General features: G+C 45.4%; 2 protein-coding genes, 1 long non-coding RNA gene and 1 pseudogene across 3 annotated transcripts; 2 read left to right on the forward strand and 2 right to left on the reverse strand.

Moving 5' to 3' along the window:
* Positions 1–610: 610 nt before the first annotated feature.
* On the forward strand, positions 611–1,564 carry LOC130537984 (olfactory receptor 52J3-like). Its single transcript, XM_057055184.1, has one exon. The coding sequence runs from the start codon at positions 611–613 to the stop codon at positions 1,562–1,564; it is 954 nt and encodes a 317-aa protein (XP_056911164.1).
* Positions 1,565–2,652: 1,088 nt separating this feature from the next.
* On the reverse strand, positions 2,653–3,898 carry LOC130537983 (olfactory receptor 146-like). Its single transcript, XM_057055183.1, is given in 2 exon segments — positions 2,653–3,247; positions 3,250–3,898. Coding segments are annotated over 2 exon segments (1,008 nt in total). The 5' UTR covers positions 3,842–3,898; the 3' UTR covers positions 2,653–2,831.
* A 2,983-nt stretch (positions 3,899–6,881) lies between these two features.
* On the reverse strand, positions 6,882–18,249 carry LOC130537727 (olfactory receptor 2A25-like; annotated as a pseudogene).
* LOC130537985 (uncharacterized) lies at positions 14,172–15,256 on the forward strand. Its single transcript, XR_008953743.1, has 3 exons — positions 14,172–14,671; positions 14,744–14,955; positions 15,045–15,256. It is a non-coding gene; the product is annotated as an uncharacterized LOC130537985 (long non-coding RNA).
* Positions 18,250–18,511: the final 262 nt, after the last annotated feature.

The following is an 18,511-nucleotide window of genomic DNA, read 5'->3' on the forward strand; positions in this document are numbered from 1 at the left end:
TCTTGTCTCTCAACCTTTGTGTTGTCGACCATCACATAACCCGTTGGCTACGGGCGTGGTGGCATGAGCATGCTAAGGTTTCCAGATCAGGGAGTGGGGCCTGTCCGTGTTTACAGGTTCTTTTGTTTTTATGTATTTTCTCCAGATTCTCTGCTTTCACTCAAAAACACAGGCATTAATTTCACTGTGAGAGATGTGAGTCCAGAATTGAAAACCCTGGCGGAAATGAACAAATGTAAATAACATGTATAAATCAGAGTGCAGGTAAACATGACAACTGAACCTTTCACCATTCTTATTTTGTTTATTGCCTTTTTAGAAATGGAATAATTTAATTGTGGTTTCATTGTCTTGTTCAGGTATAATTCATCCTACATCATTCAGATGTCACATTGTGTTAAAGATTTTAGTTTAACTATATTCATAATATATTTGATGTTTTGATATACAGTATGTATGTATGTATGTATATGTGTGTGTGTGTGTGTGTGTGTGTGTGTGTGTCTGTGTGTGTGTTGTTCAATATTTTAGTTTTGACTTTGAGAAAATAAAAGTGCTGCTAATTTAAGTCTTTAATTCTACTGTGTCCTACCCTCATTAGGCATGAAAAATGAATAACTGGACTTTAAATTCAGATGTGTTGCTGCTAGAGGGCCTCAAGGTCACCCGCCGGTCCTCCTTTCCTGCATTTCTCCTCCTCCTCCTCATTTACATCTTCATCATGGTGTCCAACATGAGCCTCATGTTTCTGATATTGATGGAGAGGACCCTCCGTGAGCCCATGTACCTTCTCTTCTGCAATATGAGCGTTAACGATGTTTTTGGGGCAACCACCATCATCCCTCGCCTGCTTAGAGACATTTTTCTTCCCAGTTCGGAGCGGTTCATCCTTTACAACCACTGCGCCCTTCAGGCTTTTTGCAACAACTATCACGCAAGTGTCTCACACACTGTCCTCATGATCATGGCCTTCGACCGATACATAGCCATCTGTAACCCACTACATTACAGCTCCATTATGACCAATCGGATGATGGTGAATCTGTCAGCGTGGGCCTGGGGATCAGTCTTCATCATGGTGGCGATCCTGATAGGACTCAGTGTCCGTCTATCTCGCTGCAGGTGGATTGTGGAAAACCCCTTCTGTGACAATGCCACTCTGTTCAAGCTGTCCTGCGAAAGTATCCTCATCAACAACATCTATGGCCTGGCCTACACGGTGGTCCTGCTGGGCTCCTCCATCGGCAGCGTGACGCTCACTTACTTAAAAGTTGCAACAGTTTGTTTACAAAGTAAGAACAATGTGCTGAACAGCCGAGCGCTGCAGACCTGCAGCACCCACCTCGCCGTTTACCTTCTCTTGCTTCTCTCCGGCTCCATCACCATCATACTTCACCGCTTCCCTCAGTTATCCGACCATAGGAAGCTGGTACACATCCTGCTACACATTGCGCCCCCTGCACTGAATCCTGTCATCTATGGACTCCAAATCAAAGTAGTACGAGAGAAACTTATCATCCTGTTTACAAGAAACTCAAAGACTGCCTCAATAATTCACCATTAATGATAATCTAATTCTTCAGGGGTGTATCCCTAAAGTTTGATGATGGATATGAAGAAACTGTGAGTGATTGTGGATATAAATGTTTAGCATCACGTCTCAAATGTAACCAGCTGCACATGATAAAAGGATCTTAGTGAAGCTGAAAATCTTTCATCTTGATAAAATCTCTGTGTTTCATTAACCATTATTTTGGAATACTTTGCTCTAATTTCTTTATTTATTTGCCAAATATGCCAACTACCTTATCCCAGGTGTGCCCTGACTCTCACCCAAAGCCACCCCAGTGCCCTACCGGGGTAAAACACTTTAAGGATGAAGCTGTGCACCTCTTTACTGCTACAAATGCCAATAAATGCTAAATAAACCTAATTAGCTTTAGACTTCAGCAAGTTGTTGCAAATTTTGCAAAGAAACCTGCCGACATGTCTTTGGAGTCCACCGGTTCACCTCCTGCAAGAGCTCACACATGCTCCACATGCATCAATGTATCAGCAACCGTTTGACTGCAGACCTGCATCCCAGGTTGTATGGGATGAGGTAGGTGCATCCTCCCCTCCCAACATCCTGAATGGGCAGATGGTGCTAAAGTGAGTGTCTTCAGAGGCTCCAGTGTAAACATCACACAATCATCATGGTTTTCCTTCAGCCACGATCAACTGTTGTTCTCACAGTCATTTGACTGTACATATGAAAAACTGAGCGTTTCTCAAATGTAAGCTAAAACCTTCGAGTGCTCTCTAGTGGTTGTCTTTAGTACAACTCATAAACCACTTATTTTGTGAAAGAATTTGGTTTACAGAAACCTCTTTTGGTTCAGCCCCTCAGCTCATACACATTTGATGAGCATGTTCATTATTTTTTATTAAGAGGAGGATGAAATTTCCTCTTATCCTTAAGTCCAATCATTTCAAAGATTTTTTTCTCTCTCTCGCTTGTGCATGCAGGAGTTGTAACAACAAGGTTCAGGCACTGAGCTCATGAGTTTTAATGACATTAATAAATGATGTTTCCTCCTCTGTATTTTCTGTGTCTTTCTCTTTATTTGAAGCATAAAACTTCTAATCAGCTCTGAGCGACATGGTGTTGACATGATTATTTCCTCATTTTATTTAACAGAGCTGTTCTCAAAAACCAAAACACCAGTTTGATTAAACAAGAACTGTTTAACTGCCATGTTTTCTTGTCTGCAGAATCACATAGAATAGCTGAAGAACATTTGCTTTGTTTATGATGACCTACAAATCAACAGAGAAAACTGACATTGCATTTATGAAAATGACAAACTTTTCATGTGCATCAAAGGTTTTGACAATACTTTTCTAATTTCTTTTGATTGCAAACCATAAATTATGGGATTGAGAATGCCAGGGATGATATGAAACATAATCATGCAGAGCAACCGATAATGTCTGTGCTGAGGGTAACGATGCAAAGCAATGTTTGATAGTCCAGTAGTCAATAGAACTACAAAAACAGTCAAGTGAGTACTGCAGGTCTTCAAGGCTTTGCTGTTCAGAGACTTGTTGTTGCTGGTCACACAGACAATGGTGATTTTAATGTAGGTCAGAACGATGCTGCCGATCGAGCTGCCCAGCAGCACCGCAGTGAACGTGAGGCCGTAGATGTTGTTGATCACCACACTGTCGCAGGACAGTTTAAACAGAGACGCATTGTCACAGTAAGGTTTTTGATGAGGGTCCTGCAGCGGTTCAGCCGTATGGTCAGACCCAGCAAAATCCCCACCAGAACAAAGGCCACTGCCCAGGCAGAAACCGTCAGCTTGATCACCATTCTGTGGTTCATGATGGCAGAGTAGCGCAGAGGGTTACAGATGGCCACATATCTGTCAAACGCCATAATCATGAGGACAGTGTGAGACGTGGTCCCGAACATATGTGTGGTGAAGGCTTGAACCACACACTCATAATAAGTGATGAGGCGTTCAGAGGGAGGGCGCAACGAGTCCACCAGCAAACGTGGAATCAGGATAGAGTTTCCCAGAATGTCGTTAAAGGTCAGGTTGCAAAACAGAAGATACATGGGCTGATGAAGACTGCTGTCAATGAAGATGAGAGTGGCGATGCCCACGTTTGCAACAATTATAAACAGATAGCAAAAAAGGAATAAGAAGAAGGCAGGATAGACAGAGCCCTCTGTGAGAGTTAAGCCCTCCACCTGGAGAATGAAGCTGTTATAGGTGAAGTTTTCCATCTGAAAGAACAAAAACAGCAGTATAAGGATATTGATTAGTTTGTGACAAAACTGGCATTTCAACATGTATTAAATTACACAGCAAACCCACCAAATCAAGCCAATAGAAAATACAATCAAAGATAAATATTCAGTCATATTTCTACCAACATCAAATCAGTAAAAATGGAAATACACTTTAAGATCTGCTTTGTGATTTAGGACCCCCACATCTTTACATAAGACAGTCTGCCTTCAATATTAAAGTTGAACCGTTTTTTATAGATGCAAATTCACCCTCAGGGAATTCATTCTTGAATAACACCATATGATGTAAGATTCAGGTTTTTCTGATGGCTGTTGCTCTCTCGACCGGCAACAATCATTTTGCTTTTGGTATATTTAGGCAGCCACCATGCGAGGTGGGTCAACCATATCCCCTAGTGGAAACATCAGAAACCAAACACACAGCTCAAAAACAGGATCATAGCACACGCTCATTTTTATTGATAAGAATGTACACGGACCCATGTATATATTTTTAGCTAACCTCTTAGTTAGTGACATTATTGGCAGCACTTATGTTTTTCCCCATTTGCTGGTGGACTTGTTGCGTCCTCCCTGTGAACGTCGCATCACTTTTAATGTGTGGTCAGACCTGGGCATTGGCCTTTGGTCAGCTTGATCGTCATCCTGTGGCTCATGATGGCAGCATAGCACAGAGGGCTACAGATGGCCATGTATCTGTCAAACGCCATAATTATGAGGATGGTGTGAGACGTGGTGCCGTACAGCTGGGTGGCAAAGGCCTGACCACACACTCATTAAAAGTGATGCAACGTTCACAGGGAGGACGCAACAAGTCCACCAGCAAATGGGGAAAAACATAAGTGCTGCCAATAAATATTTATATAGCGTCTTATACAATCAAAATTGTTTCAAGGTGCTTTCCAGAATCCCAGGGCCTAACCCCGGGCAAGCAAGTGGCAAGGAAAAACTCCCCTTTAACAGGAAGAAACCTTGAGCAGGACCAGGCTCATGTAGGGGGACCCTAATGCTGATGGCCAGCTGGGTAGAGAGAGAGGAGAGGGGGGAGGACAGGTAGAGGATAGAATGGAGAGGAGAGGAGAGGAGAGGAGAGGAGAGGAGAGGAGAGGAGAGGAGAGGAGAGGAGAGGAGAGGAGAGGAGAGGGGAGGGGAGGGGAAGGGAGAGGAGAGGAGAGGAGAGGAGAGGAGAGGAGAGGAGAGGAGAGGAGAGGAGAGGAGAGGCACAGAGCACAGAAACACACACAAAAATACACTATACAACAGGTCAACGGGGCCAGAGGTCATCATGCAGCTCCGAAGGCGGCGATACCTCTAAATGAATAGTGGGGGGGGGGCAGAAAAACTACACAGGAATCAGCATAACTAGTCTGCTTGATGAGGAGGAGGAAAGGAGAGGAAAGGAGAGGAGAGGAGAGGAAACCATGACCCAGTGGGGTGACAGAGGCCTTTCAGGTGATCATGTTTCCGGACCCCAGCAACCTTGGCCTATAACAGCATAGCTAAGATGTGACCTAACGATTAGACGACCCCCTAAGTATGATAATTTGTCTATCTATGATAGTAACTGGAACTACAGAATTAGCAACAATAAGCTTTTTCAAAGAGGTAGGTTTTAAGTCTGATCTTAAAAGTAGCGATGGAGTCAGCCTCCCGTACCTGGACAGGGAGCTGGTTCCATAGCAGGGGGACCTGGTAGCTAAATGTTCGGCCCCCCATTCTACTCCTAGAAACTCTGGGAACCACAAGTAGACCAGCATTCTGAGAGCGGAGCGGTCTATTGGGCTGGTAAGGTATCACTAGCTCCTCCAGGTAGGATGGAGCTAGGCCTCTGAGGACCTTGTACTGTAGGTCAAAAGAAGGGTTTTAAAAATTATTCTAAATTTAACGGGCAGCCAATGAAGCGACGCCATTACAGGAGTTATGTGATCTCTTTTGTCAATGCCTGTCAGAACTCTGGCTGCAGCATTTTGGATCAACTGGAGGCTTCTTAAAGAGTTGTTTGGACTCCCTGATAATAAAGAATTACAATAGTCCAGCCTGGAAGTAACAAAAGCATGAATTAACTTTTCAGCATCATGCCGCGTCAGTAGTTTCCTAATCTTTGTGATGTTCCTCAGGTGAAAAAAGTCTGTGAACCACAAAGCTTTGAAGATCTGCAGCACTCACTTATTTGTATATTTGATCATGTTAATCAGCGGATGTATAGCCATTATTCTACACCGTTTCCCTCAGTACACAGATTACAGGAAACTTAGTGCCATCTTGTTTCTTGTCCTTTCCGGTAGCTTCAATACACTAATTTATGGAGTTCAATCAAAAGAGATACAAAAGTTTTTGAGAAACTCCACACTACATAAAAAAGAGATTAATTTTAATTTCTTCTTTCTCAAGTCCACAAATCAATAAATGTACTTTTTTGTGCAGGTAACAATAAATTATCACAAAATCACATTTTGATTTAATGTGTATGATTTAGAAGTTGCTGTTGAAGGTGAAGGGATGGGTGCTAAAGTTAGTATATCAGTCAGCATGATGTGCTACGATGTCGCACAGAAGAAAGGCTGAGACTCAATTCAAAGTTGATGACTGATGGATAGAATTTCCTAACTGACACTTTAGTGTTAATAGAGAAGCAGCATATAATGACTGTGTGTTACGCAGCCTGGACCAGTGACCCACATTCGCGCGCTTGTGTAAAACTCACATCTGACAAGTACCAGATTATTTCAATCAGTAATAAATTCTTTCTTGTGGAACCACATGTTCTTATAGGGTCTTGAGCTGCATTATGATGCCAGAATTCACCCTGTTGAGGGCTGGATGGACCCTTACTAAGGGAATTTTCACGGGTTCTTTTCATATTTTTATGGACAGAGGGTTCAGATTTGAGGGTCTAAGGTTTTTTTTTAGCAGATATAGCAAATGTCATGGGAGGAAGTGGATGCATGGACATGGAAGGTGGAAGCTCAGCAGAGGCTTTTCTCCCTGCCAAATGTGTGCACCATCAATGTACTGGAGGGAGTCAGAAGTGCACAGACAACTTTGGAAACCCAAATTCAAATGGTTGAACTGTGCATCCTCATTTGTGTGCTTTAGTGCTGAGCTGCTTGATGATGCTAGCACGTAGCTTTTTACTGACCAGTCCGTAGATCCCAGGGTTGACGGCTGGGTGGACTACGATAAACAGGATACTGCAGAATTTCTTGACGTTGGGAGACAGTGAGGGTAACTGAAGACTGACAATTATGATGAGTGCAGCTATTCTATAGACCACATACACCACAAGGTGTGTTGCACAGATCTGTAAAGCTTTTGTTTTGATGGTGAAGCCTGTTTAATCACGTTTGATTCCAGCATGCAGGATTCTCATATAGGAAAAGGTGATGATGAGGAAAACACTTGTACTCAGAGTCCAGGGCAAGGTCAGACCTAAAAAAAAAAAGCCATTTAAATCACCTGGGAAATTAACTCAAAACAATTCTAGTAATTAATTTAATTGTGATAACATCATCATATCTTCCTTTATTCTTACCATTTCTATACACTTTTTCAATATGTATTTAATATGTAACATATGAAAATTATATTTATAAAAAGAATGCCTTTAACATTAATCTAAAATGATGCACTGACCATAGATGTTATTTATGTGGGTAGGGCTGCAGGCCAGATCCAGGATCCCACGGTTGCTGATGTAGACTTGTTGGATGATGTTTCCACACAGCTGGACGTGTACGTGAAAAGCAAAGAGCACGCCAATAGACAGCACAGCAGCGAGCCAGGCCAGGGAGCAGCAGGTGTGCAGGCGAGCCGGTGTCATGATGGTGGCATACCTGAGCGGCTCAAACACAGCCACGTACCTGAGGAACAGAAAGACAGTACCGGTTCCTAATTTTTTTTTCATTTCAGATATTGAAATCTGAACATGGTGGCCTGATCCCTGGCTGCAGAAACTAGCTCTAGGGACATGGAATGTCACCTCGCTGATGGGAAAGGAGCCTGAGCTGGTGTGTGAGGCTGAGAAGTTCCGACTAGATATAGTCGGCCTCACCTCTACGCATAGCAAGAGCTCTGGAACCAGTCTTCTCGAGAGGGTTTGGACTCTCTACCACTCTGGAGATGCCTATGGTGAGAGGCGATGGGCAGGGGTGGCAATTCTCATTGCTCCCCAGCTCAGTGCCTGTATATTGGAGTAGCCTCCCTTCGCCTTCGGGTGGGGGGACGGCTCCTGACTGTTGTTTGTGCCTATGGCCCAAGCAGCAGTTCAGCGTATCCAACCTTTTTGGAGTCCTTAGAGGGAGTGCTGGAGAGTGCTCCTTCTGGGGGCTCCCTCGTCCTCCTGGGTGACTTCAATGCTCATGTTGGCAGAGACAGTGTGATCTGGAGAGGTGTGATTGGGAAGAACGCCCCCCCGATCTGAATCCATGTGGTGTTTTGTTGTTGGATTTCTGTGCTCGTCTCAGATTGTCCATAACAAACACCTTGCTCAGGCGTAAAGGCGTCCACTTGCCAACTTGGCACCAGGACACCTTAGCCCGCAGATCGATGATTGACTTTGTGGTCCTGTCATTGGATTTGCGGCCGCATGTTCTGGACACCTGGGTGAAGAGAGGGGCAGAGCTGTCAACTGATCAGCACCTGGTGGTGAGTTGGCTCCGATGGTGGGGAAGGATGCCGGACAGACCCGGCAGACCCAAACATATTGTGAGGGTCTGCTGGGAAGGCCTGGCAGAGTCTCCTGTCAGAAGGAGCTTCAACTCACACCTTCAGGAGAGCTTTGACCATGTCCCGGGGGAGCCGTGGGACATTGATTCCGAGTGGACCATGTTCCGTGTTGAGGCAGCTGACCGGTGCTGTGGCCGCAAGGTGGTTGGTGCCTGTCGTGGCGGCAATGCCCGAACCCTGGTTTACACCAGCGGTGAGGGATGCCGTCAGGCTGAAGGAGTCATATCGGGCCTTACTGGCCTGTGAGACTCCTGAGGCAGCAGTTAGGTACCGGCAGGCCAAGCGGAGTGCAGCTAAGGCGGTCGCTGAGACAAAGAACCGGGCATGGGAAGAGTTCGGTGAGGTCATGGAGAACGACTTCCGGACGGCTTTGAAAAGGTTCTGGACCACCATCCAGCGTCTGAGGAAGGGGAAGCAGTGCACTGTCAACACAGTGTATAGTGGCGATGGTGTGCTGCTGACCTCAACTTGGGATGTTGTGGATCAGTGGAAGGAATACTTCGGGGACCTCCTTAATCCCACCAACGCGCCTTCCAGTGAGGAAACAGGGCCTGGGGACCTGTGTCAGGCTCTCGTATCTCCGGGTCTGAAGTTGCCGAGGTAGTCAAAAAACTCCTCCTCCTGTCAGGCCTTCCCAGCAGACCCTCACAATATGTTTGGGTCTGCTGGGTCTGTCCGGCAACTTTCCCCAACATCGGAGGCAACTCACCACCAGGTGCTGATCAGTTGACAGCTCTGCCCCTCTCTTCACCCGGGTGTCCAGAACTGAAGAAGCCTTCTGGATAGAAGGCGAAACGTCTTCAAAGAGAAGAAACACAGTCCACTTGACAGAGAAACAAGAAGAAACCTTGAGCAGGACCAGGCTCATGTAGGGGGACCCTCCTGCTGATTTCCGGCTGGGTAGAGAGAGAGGAGAAGTGGGGAGGACAGGTAGAGGAGAGAATAGGTAGGAGAGGAGAGGAGAGGAGAGGAGAGGAGAGGAGAGGTATAGATCATAGAAAATACAGACAGAAATAAATTATATTAAGTAAAGTAAGCTGCCGGTAGAGTCAAGTTGAGTGGGTCAGCGGGGTCGGATATCATTACGCAGCTCTGAAGGCGGCGATACCTGTAGATGAATATGAGGGGGGGGAGAAGCAGAAAAACTAAACAAGAAATAACATCTCCCCCTGCTACTGTGTTTCCATAGCAACCTGTAATAGGCTGTCACAGCAAGATTAATCTGTAACACAGCACCATATGTGTGTACACAGAGGGCCTTGTTAGAATAGATTGTCTCCGGACCCGAAAGCAGGCAACATACAGTGGGGAATAGTGTCCTAAAACAGTGGTCCCCAACCACTGGGCCGCAGACCGGTACCGGGCCGCACAAGAAATAATTCAATGATTCCATTTTATGCATTAGCTGAGTCTGAATGATCTTTTATTTTGAAAAACATTTTGGGAAATGACCGGATTCTCTTGGTTACGTCTTAAGCGCCAACATTGAACCCACAAGTGAGCAAAATGAGTAAAAAACAGACATCTTTTAAAAAATAAATAAATTGCGCAATCAAGAGACGGGAGAAGAGCCCTCTTCCAAGAAAAAGAAAGCTTTTGACAGACAGTATCATGAGTTCTACTGAAAATATGGATTTAACCCGGTAGGTGATTCCCGCACACCAAGCCCACTCTGCATAATTTGCGGCGACTGGCTCGCTAATGAGGCAATGAAGCTTTCAAAACTACTTCGCCACTTCACCACCCAGCACCCTAGTTTCAAAGACAAGCCCCTGGAGTATTTTGAAAGAAAAAAAACAGGAACACAATGGGCAGAAGAAGGGCCACCACATCAGTAAATGTGAACGTACTGAGAGCATCATACCTGGTGTTCCAGTATTCTGTATTAAAGTCATGGCAGAATACCCTGAAATCACCACCACAGCACTGAAAACCCGGTTGCCATTTCCGACATTGTATCTATGTGAAGCGAGATTTTCTGCGGTGACAACAACTAAAACAAAACAATGAAGTAGACTGGGCATAAGCAACACACTTTGGGTGTCATTGTCGTCCATCACTCCCAGATGGGACCATCTCGTTGCAGAAAAACAAGCGCAGGGCTCCCATTGATTTGTCGTTATGGTGAGTCAAAATCTTCATGAAAATAAAATGCTCTTTATATTCGTCTTTGTAGCGTTGCTGTAGCTTATTTTGAAGGGATGTTTAAACGTTATCGTAGCGAGTAGGAGAGAGTAGCGCTTGTGAGTCTTTGTGGGCACACTTATCCGGCAGTTCAACAACTCCGGGCCACAGTAAAATTTCCAAGCGCTGACCGGTCCGCGGTGATAAAAAGGTTGGGGACCACTGTCCCTGTCGAGAGGTACAAGATTGATTTGGCCCTCATGCTCCCCAGTTGGGGCTGGATTCTTCTATGTTAAGAAGAAGGACGGTTCGCTGCAGCCCTGCATCGATTGCTGGGCTCTGAATGAGATCATGGTCAGGAATAAGTATCCGCTGCCCCTCCTTGACAGTGCCTTCGCCCCTCTCCACCGGGCCCAGATCTTTTCTAAGCTCGACCTTGTGAGGGTGAAGTTTGTCACCCGCGCTGTTCTTTACTCTTATGTTAAGACTCAGACAAACCACGCAAGTCCTTACAAGGGAGAGCTGAGCAGCAGTTCAAGCTTCTTCTCTCAACTCCGCTCCTCTGCTGCTCGCTCACCTCTTTTATTTGGTGCACACAAGATTTATGTCAATCAGGACCTCACGATTCCTTGTTTCCTATCTACTTTTCCCATCTTTACGACCTCCTCGTCTTATCGAACAGGGTACCTCCAAGTGCTGGTTATATAAACAGCTCCAGCACTTAATTTAAACATTCACACATTCCTTTTCTTAAACACTCCTTAAACACTCTAAATCTACTCACCATAGCATTGAAATGATAATAGTAATAACAACAATAATTCTTCTCACAACCTTCACAACACCTTTTTTTCTGGTGCGGATCCAAGAAGGGGATGAGTGAAAGACGGCCTTCAACACCCCGTTGAGCCATTTTGAGTACCTCATGGGTTTCGGACTAACCAACGCCCCCGCCATTTTCCAGTCAATCAGTCAATCTTTATTTATATAGCATCTTTTACAATCAGAATTGTTTCTAGGCGTTTTACAGAATCCCAGGGCCTGACCCCAAACAAGCAACAGTGGAAAGGAAAAACTCCCCTTTAAAAGGAAGAAACCTTGAGCAGGACCAGGCTCAAGTAGGGGGACCCACCTGCTGATGGCCAGCTGGGTAGAGAGAGAGGAGAAGGGGGGAGGACAGGTAGAGGAGAAAATAGATAGGAGAGGAGAGAAGAGAAGAGGACAGGTAGAGGTAGAGGAGGAAAATAGGCATAGATCATAGAAAATACATACAGAAATACATTATATTAAGTAAAGTAAGCTGCCAGTAGAATCAAGTTGAGTGGGTCAGCGGGTCGGAGGTCAGTATGCAGCTCTGAAGGCGGCGATACCTGTAAATGAATACTGAGGGGGGAGCAGAAAAACTACACAAGAAATAACATCACTAATCTACTTGGTGAGGAGGAGAGGAGAGGAGAGGAGAGGAGAGGAGAGGAGAGGAGAGGAGAGGTACAAAGCACAGAAACACACACAAAAATACACTATACAATTTCCCAGTGGGGTGACAGAGGCCTGTCATGTTTCTGGACCCCGGCAGCCTCGGAGTATAGCAGCATACTAAGATGTTAACGAAATAATTGGACGACCACTAAGTATGATAATTTGTCTGTCTATGATAGTAACTGGAACTACAGAATTAGTGATGATAAGCTTTTTCAAAGAGGTAGGTTTTAAGTCTTATCTTAAGTCTTATCTTGGCCCTCCATTCTACCTCTAGTGACTCTGGGGACCACAAGTAGACCAGCATTCTGAGAGCGGAGCGGTCTATTTGGATGATAAGGTGTCACTAGCTCCTCCAGGTAGGATGGATCTAAGCCTCTGAGGACCTTGTAGGTCAGAAATAGAATTTTAAAAATAATTCTAAATTTAATGGGCAGCCAATGAAGAGACGCCATTACAGGAGTAATGTGATCTCTTTTGTCAATACCTGTCAGAACTCTAGCTGCAGCATTTTGGATCACCTGGAGGCTTCTTAAAGAGGAGTTTGGACACCCTGATAATAAAGAATTACAATAGTCCAGCCTGGAAGTAACAAATGCATGGACTAACTTTTCAGCATCATGCCGCGTCAGTAGTTTCCTGTTCTTTGCACTGTTTTTCAGGTGAAAAAAGGCACTTCTAGAGACTGTTTTAATGTGTGGGTTGAAGGAGAGATTTTGATCAAAAGTTACTCCAAGATTCCTCACAGAGAGACTAGATGTTAATGAGCTACCATCTAGAGTGATCATGTGATCTTATCTATCCCTGAGAGGTTCAGGACCAAACTGACTCAAGTAATGAAATGAAGCCATTTCTAAAGCTGTCATTTACAACGTCTACATGGATGTTAAAGTATCCAATAATAATGACTTTATTTGTTTTGAGAACCAAGTCAGATAAGAAGTCAGAGAACTCAGATAGGAACTCTGAATGTGGTCAGGCAGGGGGCCGATATACAACTACCGTATTTTCACGACTATAAGGCACACCTAAAACACTGAGATTTTCTCCAAAATTGACGGTGCGCCTTATAACATGGTGCACCTTGTGTGTGGACTGAGTTCCAAAATCTGCTGTGCGCCTTTGGTGGGTGCACTATGGTAAATGCTCCACCAATCGATTAGCGGCACACGTATGCGTAAGGATCCCCTAAAATGGCGCCGGTCAAGCGGGACGCGAATGAATGAGGCGTACTTTAAACTGCAGGACATCGAATATGCGGCTGAAAATGGCAATCGAGCGATCTTAGTGTTTTCGCATTATGTCCATACGCGCGAGGACAACTGCGGTTGCCCGCAGATTACCAGGAGAGGGTGGCCATCTTCCGCACCTACTGCCGCGACAAGATAACCGCACCCAGCCACATCACCAACATGGATGAGATCCCTCTGACTTTTGACATCCCTTTGACCCACACAGTGGAGAAAAAAGGGACCAGCACGGTGGCGATACGCACAACGGGGTATGATAAGTCATCGTTCACAGTGGTTCTCGGCTGCCATGGAAACGGACAGAGCGCTGGATGACGGAAGGCGAACACAAAGACTATGAGGCAGCGGCGGGCAAGTTATGCCACCATATGCGGGTGGATTGTAGACGCATGGGCTATGATACCGTCTTCATGTATTGGTAGAGCTTTCACAAAATAAATGCTGAAGCGGAACTGGTCGGTGAGTCTTATTCAGATAATGAAGAAGTGGAATTCGGGATGTTGGACATTAAAATAGTGCAGCTGTTTAATTCAGATACAGAAGATGAAAACTTTGATGGTTTTGTGGCGGAAGAATGAATATTTTGTTCAATAAATGTGTCGAAACCCACTGTTCTACTTCCGTTGTCATTTTTTACTGTATGTTTCAGCATGCGCCTAATAATACGGTGCGTCTTATGTATGTTTTAAATACACAAATAGCACCCATAACTGAGACTGTGCCTTTTAATACAGTGCGCCTTATGGTCGTAAAAATACGGTACGAACAAAAGTGGCTTTTCTGCCTTCCGGTTCAGATGGATGATGCCAAGAGTCAGGCTTTCAAATGAACTGGAACCATGTTTTGGTCTAGGATTAATTAATAACTTTGAGTGATAGATTGCTGCCACTCCCCCTCCTCGATCAGTAACATGAGGAATATGATAATTAAGATGGGTAGGAGGAGTAGATTTATTTAAGCTAATGTGGCAGCATGGAGTTCATGCGCTGCCGATCACCTTAATTGTTCGGGCAGTTGCAGCTGTGGCATTCCCCTTAAAAGGAGACTGTGCTGCACGGGCTGCTCTCTTGTTGTCGAGCTTTTGGGTGCCATGCCACAGCTCACTTGGTCCTCCTCATCTGATTGCTGTGCGGTCAGGCCGTGCTATTCCATGCGCACCTGGGTCTGCTGTCATCAGAGCTGGGGAGCCTTGGGTGTCTTTGGTTCATCAGCTGTTTGGCCCCGCTAGCGGGAACGCTGCAGTGGCTCGGTGTGCGTCTCCACTTTAGAAATTTCTTTCCTTCACCTGACGGTACGTAGCGGCCGCTTTTAGCTTCACCATATGGGCAATTATTGGGAACCTAAAATTGCTTTCTCTTAACAGGAGAAATTGTTACAAGTGCCGGCTCTAGTGCGCTTTCCTCCCGTTGCTGTTGGCCGGCTGCTGTTTTGCCCTCCGCATCGCATTTATCGCGTATGCTCCCGACTGTCACTCCTGTCTACCTCTGCGAGGTATCATCGTGTGGGGTCCAATCTAAAGTGCGAGTGTGTGAGTGAACTGCGCCTCTAGGCGGGCTAGGATTGCCTTTATTTTGGGTTAACGTTTTGTTGCGGGGGGAGGGATTTGGGGTTGATTTGTGATTATTGTGTGGGTTATTTTGCATGTTTATTTGGGTTTGACTAAGTGTGTTCTTTGTTTGTGTGGGTTATTTTGCATGTTTATTTGGGTTTGACTAAGTGTGCTTTTTGCTCGTGTGGGTTATTTTTGCATGTTATTTGGATTTGATTAATTGTGTTATTTGTGTGCTGTGTGGGTTATTTTTGTATGTTTATTTGGGTTCTATTATTGTGTATGTTTTCTGTTATTTTCTAAGTGGTGCCGATCCTACCCTGTGGGGTGCAGGTGTTTTAAAGATAATTGTTAACTCTTGAATATGAATTTAATATCTGCACGTTGAGGGTGTGTGAATGGATGTGTGAGAGTATTTTAGCAATTGTTGTTAGCGGATATCCGGAAATAAAAGTATTAATTTTGCACATTGGACCAGTCTCTTATCCTCATTAGAAATTGATAATAATTCTCCAGGTGGAATTCCTGGGGTGGCGTTGTCGATTTAGAGAGGAGATATACTGAGCCCCGTTAGGCGTACGCCACACTAACATACTTCCTGAAGCCAGGCCTCAGTTAGACAAAATAAATCAATGTGATGATCCACTATCAGGTCGTGCACTAACAGGGATTTACACAAAAGAGATCTAATATTTAATATTCCACATTTAATTGTGATGTTAGTTCCTCCAATTTGTGCTTTGGTATTAATTTTAATAAGATTATGGTGATTGACCGCTCCCCTGCCCTGTGCTTGGTGAACTTTTAACTGTAGAACAAAGACTACCTCTACAGTGTTAAATATATTATTGTTGGTGGATGAGGGTTCTATGGAAGCAGCAGAGAGGTGTGTAAGACTACAACTCTTCATCCTGGTCTGGACCCTGGTTTGTCAGGTCACTTTGGGTCTAATAAAATTAGCCAAATTACTAAAAATGAGAGAGGCACCATCCCGTGTGGGATGGACACGTCTCTTCTAATCAGACCAGGTTTTCCCCAAAAACTGCTCCAATTGTCTACAAAGGACACCTGGTTTCCGACTGACAAAGCCGAGTGTCGTTTGCTCCGATGTGAATAATAACTTTACTGAATTTATATTTACCTCCCGCCAGCAACTTTAGATTGGCTTCTATGTGGCCCACTCTGGCTCCTGGAATGCACTTAACTATGGTCCTGGAGTCGGCTTCACGTAGCGCAAAACAGAGTCGCCAATTACCAGGGTCAGTTTCTCAGCAGGTGTGTCGCTGAGTGCGGAAAAACGGTTAGCCACGGGAAGCGGTTGGTGGTGCACCATGGGCCTTTGGTTTGGGCTACAATTCCTGCGAACCATCACCCAACCGCCCTGGCTAGCTGGCTGCTAGGCTGCTGCCGGGGGACAGCTAGCTGTAGCTATGCTAGGCAGCTCCGTAGCAGCTACCTTCTCCTGGCTACCTGACGCAACTCCAGACAACTCCAAGCTGAGGAACCATGTCTCAAGCTCACTAAGTCTCGCCTCCAGAGCCATTAATAAACTGCACTTTCTGCAGCTATTCCCTTCACTAAAGGAGGCAGAGGAGTAGCTAAACATTTCATACACTGAACAGACACAGACACTGGGTGAAACAGAAGGTCAGCCCATGCTAATGCTCATAATCATCGGAGCCCTGTATTTGTTTAATAATATTTCTCCATGTTGTTATCGAGTGACTAGAATTTTCAATTTTAAATAAAGTAAATCCAACATACACCGTGCACAGTGCACCAACGAATTACTGAGAAGACAGGAAGTGACGCAATACGTTACCCAACGGAAGTCGTAAGATTCAGGCTCAAGCGATCCCCGTTTTTTCGTTGGTAAATGATATCCTCCGCGATATGCTGAATAAATTCATCTTCGTCTACCTGGATGATATCCTGATTTTTTTCTCAGACAAAGGAGGAGCACGTTCAGCATGTCCGTAAAAGCTAAATAGCTGGAGGAAGCGGGTGTCCGGTTCCCCAGAACCGCCGTGGCCCACAGCACTGCTCTCCCACACAGGAGATTACCACGAACATGATCTTTGCCCTGTCGCTGGGGTAGGTGAGAGGCTGGAAGTCGAAGACCAGAGAACATTGATGCAAAAAACTGGCACATGCACCAGCCTCACCAGAATACCGATCCGGAATAGGAACATGGTGCTCCTGTGGTATGGCTCTAACCAGCGGAGGAACTGCCCTCGATGCCTCCGTGGGTGGGGAAGGCGGAGTCTGCTCCATCCCTCCCGTGTGAGCAGGGCCGTCATGCTGCCGTTGAGTGTCTGGATTGAGGCCCAGATATCTGAGAGGAGTTGGTCATGCTGTCACAGCAACTACGCCTGGGCCTCCAATGTGCGGTCTTGGTCTGCCAGGTCAATGCTGGTCAGAGGGTTCTGTTAGAATAGGTTGTCTCCAGACCCGAAAGCAGGCAAGACACAGTGGGGAATAGTGTACTAAAAGTGTCTTTATTCGAGAGGTACAAGGTTCTTCTGGGTCGTGCAGAGAATCTCTCATTTGGTCTTCCGGGACGCACCGGAAGCTCCAGTACGGAGTCAATACAGAAGATCAGTCCGACGAGCAGTTCGTGTCCGCAGGTAGGCGTGGATACCTCGACCAAGTGACAAATGAAGTCAGCCAGGGAACTCTTTCGAAAAAACCAAACAACAGGAGTTAGGGTTACCGTGACGAGAACGAAAACACTCCGATGCTGGCAGACGGGCACTCTGTCGGAATGGTTGATGAAAAACTGTCGGCAGGTGCGTCCGCCTGCAGCACCCGCTGTGGATAATCATCGGCTCCTCCACTCCCCCTGCATGAAGAAACAAGCAAAGAGCCACCCGGAACCTTAGAACCCAACAGACCTGGATGATGGCCACCGCATAGGGGATCCCTTTATGCCATGTGAGGAAGTGAACCGTGAGGCGAGGCAGCATTGCTGTTGCCCCCAGCAGATCACAGACCACCAGATGACAAATCATGATGAACATGGGTCTGTGCAGACTCTTGTCTATAAGAATGACACCGGCCACCACACCGTTGGCCAGCAGTGTCAGCAGGTAGGCAATCAGAGCCATGCAGAAAGACAAAGGGCCAGAGCCTGGAGGGACATAGAAGCCCACCAACTCAGTGGTGAACACATAAAACTAATAAGAGAATGTTTGTCTCCAGTGTTTTCCATGTGTTCTGTCTCCAAAGCACTGATGATTCAGGAGTGAGACTGTGTTGGGTGTTAATGACTGACTAGAGGGTTTGGACCATCAGCAGCACCAGTAGGTGCCCACAATCATTATCCTCCTCCTCCTCATCATCATCATCCTCCTCCTCATTATCATTATCCTCTTCCTCCTCCTCCTCCTCCTCATCATCATGTGAAAGCTTCTGATCACATCTGACAGTGTGAAAGGTCTTAACATTTGGAGGTGTTTCTTATAAATACATTTAAAAGAAAAGAAAATTGTTGCCAAACATGTAAATTCTTTTTTCTCCTGTTTTATTTTTAAAACCTTTAATGATATATTCACAACAATTATTTTTGTTTGATTTACAGTA

The sequence above is a fragment of the Takifugu flavidus genome, chromosome 14 (genome assembly GCF_003711565.1).
Source record: "Takifugu flavidus isolate HTHZ2018 chromosome 14, ASM371156v2, whole genome shotgun sequence".
NCBI classification, from domain to species: Eukaryota; Metazoa; Chordata; class Actinopteri; order Tetraodontiformes; family Tetraodontidae; genus Takifugu; species Takifugu flavidus.